General features: G+C 42.5%; 1 protein-coding gene across 1 annotated transcript in view; it reads right to left on the minus strand.

Moving 5' to 3' along the window:
• diaph3 (diaphanous-related formin 3) overlaps positions 1 to 7500 on the minus strand; it is a 299346-nt gene that overhangs the window by 76685 nt on the left and 215161 nt on the right. Inside the window, exon 26 of the mRNA XM_083557759.1 lies at positions 4175 to 4310. Within this exon, the coding sequence (XP_083413885.1) occupies positions 4175 to 4310 (136 nt within the window). The remainder of the gene's footprint in view (positions 1 to 4174; positions 4311 to 7500) is intronic.

Genomic DNA, 7500 nt, shown 5'->3' on the forward strand with positions numbered 1-7500 from the left:
ACTGTCATGCCTAGACAGGTTTGGTTCCTCTAGTTTGGTCCGCCCGCTGGTTGAAGTATAACAATACAGTTTCAAAAAGTTACTCTCCAAATTTAATTTTCACTCATTCTCTCTAAAAAGTAGCATCGTATTAAACCAATAAAAAGTCTAGATTAAGAACGATGGATAAGAACTAAGTCGGACGCCGTCAGCTCTTTTTCGTCCGATTCTGCATGTCAGATCGGAGGCGGAGCTTGTCATTGAGAAAAAGAACCCTGATTGGCTATTCAGCTTAGCTTAGAGAAAAGAAAAAAAAACAGACGAAAGCAAACGATGACAGAATACACAGACGCTCATGTCTTTGCAACTTAGCGGCCATTGCTTGAAAAAAGCTACACATATCCGTTAGTAATGATCGCGGGTGTAAAAGCCGTCTGCATTATATATTCACAGTTGTAGCTCTTCCCTGTTCGGATGGCGAACACAGATTACTGCCACCTGCTGTTAATAATGGCAACAATCGGGCCGGTCGATCTATTGGGTTGTTTCGTTTCACTGTGTACTGCACTGTATATGGTTTTTAATGATAATAAATGCCTACTTGACTTGATTTCTTACAGGATGGGATTCGACTGGGACTGAGAACTGCAGGCTGGCATATTTCGGGGAGATATACAGTAGAACACTTAAAGGCGAAACATCAAGCCGTTGCTGAGAGATTGCCTCATTTTCAGTTTTTCGGCAGAAGTTGAGTGTTACTACGGGTTTTCTATGTGGAAGTATAATAATAACAACAGCGGTGCCTATCGTGACGCGACGATGATGGCGTAGAAGAACAATAAGCTACAATTCAATCGGTGCCTACCTTTGGTGCTTGGACCCCTAATTATCTCTCTAGTAACATGCGGCAGACAAAACATAAAATAAAGGTGGGTAAACGAACGGAAAAATAAAACAAACAAACCTGCTTTGAAAGAGAGTTGAGACGTACCAGACAACGCAAAACAGAAAGTGTGTGTGTGTGTGTGTGTGTGTGAGATAATCAGTTGCATACACTCGTGCAGTGTGTTATTGGTGTACGGGGCTGATCGGCAGACAGAACGGGGGAAATTGTTTTCGCTAACCGCGTGCATGGCTGATTCTATAACCGAATCAGCGCGCAAATATCATTTCCTTTTCTTTTTGATTCTATTACCTCCTCCACTCAGTCACTTAGAGCGCCGCTTATTGCCTTTCACGGACGTCCGTGTCTGCGCGTGTAGACGCGCAATGGATTTCCTCTTTCATTATACTTCGGTCTACAACACTTTATACTTGTACGGGATCACACACACCACCAAGACATTCGCTGTCACTAATGATGAATGCATCGTTCGTGCTACGAGCACTTTCTGAGATGTGGGGTGTGCGTGTGGTGGGGGGGAATCGAGCGGTTTAATATTTTAAAAAGGAATATGTGTATCTTGTAATAAAGGGGACGTGTGGCGTGTAAGAGACGCTGCTTTCTGCGGAAAGGCTTCTCTTGGACTATATGGTTATGGATATTACAGACGTAAGTAAATTTACATTTACGTCGCCCGCGACATTTTCAAGAACCTGGAACTTTACTTTAATCTCGAGCAAATATCACAAGCCAAGCAAAAGTAAATGTGAGAAGATATAAAAAAAATGTATACATGATATGGACAAAAGTTTGACTATAAGACACTATCATATGTGCTTTTTTGCTCTTATAATGACCTCCATTCTTCTGGGGAGATGTTCCACCAGATTCTGGAGATTCGTAGTCAGGTGGGACGAGGAGGCCTCGGGTGCGTTCCAATTCATCCCAAAGGTGTCTGAGGTCTGAGCTCTATAGCAGGCCACTCAAGATCTTTGCCTCACTTACATTTATAGCATTTATTGGACGCCTTTATCCCGAGCGACTTACATTTATCTCATTCATGCAAGTGAGCAGGTGAAGGCTGTGTGTCTTGGCAGCTAGATTAGACCTTGTTTGGACCTGTACTTCTGATCAAACGTCTGTTGTGAACGTCTTGACGCTGGAACAGGTTTGGAGCTCCTAGTGAACCAACTGGGCGCCTTCAAAAATCAGGTGTCTCGATATCTTCTTGTTTCTCAGCTTCTCCTGTTAGCGGTCGCCACAGCAGAACATCGGTGTCCATACCACCCTAGATGTCCGCCTCTTTTAAAAACCAACCACCTGCATGTCTTCCTTCAAACCTCGGCCTTCCTCTTTTCCTGCTGTCTGGTGCTGGTCTACATATAACATTGGACTAATACTTGTGTCAGCTTTTCTACACAAGTAAGAACTCCACACTGCTTGCTAACACTAAGACCAGGTGTGTGTGTGTGTGTGTGTGTGTGTGTGTGTGTGTGTGTGTGTGTGTGTGTGTGTGTCGGATTTTTGGGAAAACCGTTACATTATGCATTGCGATTCCGCAGCGCCGATAGGAGGAAATACCCCTCAAGAGCTGACTGCCATTTACTCTTAACAAATGTCATGGCATCCCAGGTGCGAGCCTGTTAGTGCTCAGACATTTCAATAACTAAACCTTTCCCCACCTCTCGGCTGATCCGTGGCCTGCCGGTTAGGATTACATCACGAGTCGACATGACTTACCTCTCCTCACAGCGGATCCTCAATCCAGTTCCTCCCTGCTGATATTAAAGCGAGTATAAAAAGGCACCGAGAGCAGCAGCTATTCCTTGAAAAATGATTGTCCTGCACTACAGCTGGAAAAAAGTATGTGTGTACACGCACTAAGGATGGTGAGATTCGCATCTCGATACGTAGCCAACGATACGATACGTTAAAAGATACATATGAAGCAGCTACCGATAAGATCTAAACCGATGCAAATTCGTTAAAAAAGATACAAACTTTTGTATCAGATGCAACCGATTGTTAACTTTTTATGCCGATGCACTGGTACAAATCTGTGAATGGTACCATCCCCATTGTTGAGTGTGAACAGAAAAAGATTAATGACTTCTCTGGTCTCGAATGGACCAATGCTGCCGTCTCTTCTCGTTGTCTGAGAGAATCTGAGTCAGCGTCTGCGAGTGTGTCTCTTTCCTATAGAATTTGTGTTACAGCATTTTCACTTCAAAATATTGAGAACGTTTAGGAATAGCTATTAACTGAAACGTCGCACTTCACCGACTTCCTGTTTACGCACGACGAGTGCAATACGACAATTGGTTCTGGCTACACGCCCTGAACCGTCACTGCGGTAGTACGCGATAAACTGGTTGAATATTTTCCCAAATTATTCAGTAACGGTGTTTTTCCTCTTGCGTTTAAGAGGAATAAATACAAATGGATAAATAAAAATGTGAAAAAGCCGCTCCCGGGGTTAGATGATATCTCCTGAACAGTCTTGTAATCCTGGAACAAGGTCTGATTCTGCATTTCTATTCAAGTTAACTGCGTCAGTTAGTTTTCGCACACGCCGGAAAAACATCAGAACTGCTTTTTTCAGCTTATTTCGACACTAATCGCCGGTAAAGCACTGAATGGACACGCTTTATAAAACATTTCCCTGTAGACTATGGTTCCGGAGGCAGACGGTTATGTTTTGCTAGTTATGTTATATTGTATACGCGGCTATATCGACATAGCCCGGGACTGCTGGAGAAACCATGGCAACCAGCTGCAACTTGTGGATGCTAAGATTCATGGATTCGCATCGCTGCTGCTACGTGAACACGACGTGTCGCAACACTACAGCGGCCGAGGCGTGTCCTGAGAGTCGCATAGAATACAGATCAACATGGCAGAGGTAGAGCTGCGTCGGCCTGCAGACAGGCAATGTGTAAGAAGTCAGAAGGCACTAAAGTAAATTGATTATTTGCTGTCTGTCTGAACGGAAGAAATAAAAGCGAACTGTCTGCACCATATTGAATTGCAGAGCATCGTATTTTCTCCATTGAATCACATCCCTAATATATACATATTAGTTTCCTGTACTAGTTTGGTGTTCTGCCGCTTCTGCCATGCAGATCCCGAGTGGACCTGGACCTTACTTTGTATTTTCAGGTTGTGAATACGATTCAAACTGTCAGCTTGTAACAACAGCAGCCTTTTTCAGTGCTCGGCGTTTCTCCGTCTCTTCCTTCGTTCTTCAGAAAACACATCCTGTTATATTCATGACGCCCCGAAGGCCGCTCCCGTAAAACCTTTACGCCTTACCTGCGCTGACCTCCAGCAGCCTCTTCTTTCTCTGCTGTCGTTCCTGCTTCTCGCGTTCGGCCTTCTCTTTCGCCGCCCTTGCCCTCCTCTGCTTCTCCTCCGCCTCCCGCCTCCTCCCGTTCTCCTTCACCGCTTGCTGGAGGGAGAAAAAAAACAGAGATGGAGAGAAGGAAATACTGAAAGGCATGACATTGAGATGCTGCAAATAAGACAGACGGAGAGACGAAACTCGAACGCGTCTAACCTACATAGCGAAAGAACATTTGTTCACCAGGGAGCGCACGATCACGGACAAGTGAGAAGAGAAAGGAAGAGACATACAGAACATCGAAGTATAGGAGCAGGATGAACGGAAGAGAAGAAAACGCTGCAGGGAACGTCGGAAGAAAAAGATCTCTGGTTAGCAGTCAAAGTGTGAATAATAAACAATTCAGAAAAAGAAAAAACTTGTTAGAGGGAGAAAAGTGTGTGATTCTCTTTTTTCTTCCTGAGGCCCAATTTTAAAGGAGGAGAAGAAAAGCAGGTGGGGAAAGGATAAAGCAACATCATTAGGGTGGTCAGAGTGACCCATCCGTCCCCATGCTTTCTTCTTTCCTTACTTTCAGACAAAAAAAAAAAAAGCTGTGAGGCCATTCTTAAATAAGCAAAAATGACAGCGGGGGAAAAAGAAAAAAAAAACATGAAAGGAAGCCAAGACGCCACACACTGAGCGTCTTCACACATGCGGCCTTTATAAAAGGTACATAATATGCAAGTGTCATTAGGCAAATCCGAGTCGAAATCAGCTTCGAGAGAAATTACTCTGACGTCAGATGACCTTTTTTTCGTCTTCATTTGCCACAGCGGTGGATGTAAAGATTTTGAATGAACACATCTCCTGTAATAGATACCTGTTTTAATCACCTCCACTCTTCTGGGGAAAATGTTCCACTAAATTTTGGAGTGTGGTGATTTGTGCTCATGCAGTCACAAGGACACTGGTACAAATGCATCAGATTCTGATGTGGAAGGAAGTGAGGAGGCCTGGGGTACATTCAGCGTTCACGTTCATCCCGATAAGGTTGCTCAAGAGCAGGAGATTTTCCTTTCCGACGCAGGTGAGTCATATCTCCATTGAGCTGAATTGAAAACAGCTGGAACTGGTTTGGATCTTGTGGTTCGAGTGAAGAGAAAATTGAATCCCACTGCATTCAGGGAGATCCTATGCTAATTATGTCTCCTCATATGGTTGCACAAGACAGGTGTCCCAATACTTTTGTCCAATACAGTATATATATATATATTTTTTTTATTATTATTACTGAACTTAAAAACCAGGGGTATAAAAAAGAACCTAGAGTTAGCGCAGTGGCACTGTGGCTGCTCACGCCGTACTGGAAATACGATTTGTAGTGTTTTGTAAAAACTTTTGCTGTGTATGTCCAGCTTCACGAATTTCTCTTAAAAGGAGAATATGACAATTCCGCTTATTGAGAAAGTGGATGAATGAAGGATGGAAGGAAGTAATACATTTGTTAAAGTACACAAAAATTATTTAATTAATACAACAAAGTGTATTGCATTAATTTATATATATTCCATTTATATAAAAGATTATAAAATATTAATTTTATATAATTTAGCCGAGCGAGTTTTTTATTGAAAATTGTTTTACAAATGTAAAGTGTTGATGATCACAAATGTTACAAACGAATAAACTATGTTAATATATATATATATATATATATATATATATATATATATATATATATATATATATATATATATATATATATATATATAGTGAGGAAAATAAGTATTTGAACACTCTGCTATTTTGCAAGTTCTCCCACTTAGAAATCATGGAGGGGTCTGAAATTGTCATCGTAGGTGCATGTCCACTGTGAAAGACATAATCTAAAAAAAAAAATCCAGAAATCACAATATATGATTTTTTAACTATTTATTTGTATGATACAGCTGCAAATAAGTATTTGAACACCTGAGAAAGTCAATGTTAATATTTGGTACAGGAGCCTTTATTTGCAATTACAGAGGTCAAACGTTTCCTGTAGTTTTTCACCAGGTTTGCACACACTGCAGGAGGGATTTTGGCCCACTCCTCCACACAGATCTTCTCTAGATCAGTCAGGTTTCTGACCTGTCGCTGAGAAACACGGAGTTTGAGCTCCCTCCAAAGATTCTCTATTGGGTTTAGGTCTGGAGACTGGCTAGGCCACGCCAGAACCTTGATATGCTTCTTACAGAGCCACTCCTTGGTTATCCAGGCTGTGTGCTTCGGGTCATTGTCATGTTGGAAGACCCAGCCTCGACCCATCTTCAATGCTGTAACTGAGGGAAGGAGGTTGTTCCCCAAAATCTCGCAACACATGGCCCCAGTCATCCTCTCCTTAATACAGTGCAGTCGCCCTGTCCCATGTGCAGAAAAACACCCCCAAAGCATGATGCTACCACCCCCATGCTTCACAGTAGGGATGGTGTTCTTGGGATGGTACTCATCATTGTTCTTCCTCCAAACACGTTTAGTGGAATTATGACCCAAAAGTTCTATTTTGGTCTCATCTGACCACATGACTTTCTCCCATGACTCCTCTGGATCATCCAAATGGTCATTGGCAAACTTAAGACGTGCCTGGACATGTGCTGGTTTAACCTTCCGTGCTATGCATGATTTCAAACCATGACGTCTTAGTGTATTACCAACAGTAACCTTGGAAACGGTGGTCCCAGCTCTTTCAGGTCATTGACCAGCTCCTCCCGTGTAGTTCTGGGCTGATTTCTCACCTTCCTTATGATCATTGAGACCCCACGAGGTGAGATCTTGCATGGAGCCCCAGTCCGAGGGAGATTGACAGTCATGTTTAGCTTCTTCCATTTTCTAATGATTGCTCCAACAGTGGACCTTTTTTCACCAAGCTGCTTGGCAATTTCCCCGTAGCCCTTTCCAGCCTTGTGGAGGTGTACAATTTTGTCTCTAGTGTCTTTGGACAGCTCTTTGGTCTTGGCCATGTTAGTAGTTGGATTCTTACTGATTGTATGGGGTGGACACGTGTCTTTATGCAGCTAACAACCTCAAACAGGTGCATCTAATTTAGGATAATAAATGTAGTGGAGGTGGACATTTTAAAGGCAGACTAACAGGTCTTTGAGGGTCAGAATTCTAGCTGATAGACAGGTGTTCAAATACTTATTTGCAGCTGTATCATACAAATAAATAGTTAAAAAATCATATATTGTGATTTCTGGATTTTTTTTTTTAGATTATGTCTCTCACAGTGGACATGCACCTACGATGACAATTTCAGACCCCTCCATGATTTCTAAGT

The sequence above is a fragment of the Silurus aristotelis genome, assembly GCF_946808225.1.
Source record: "Silurus aristotelis genome assembly, chromosome: 13".
Lineage (NCBI taxonomy): Eukaryota > Metazoa > Chordata > Actinopteri > Siluriformes > Siluridae > Silurus > Silurus aristotelis.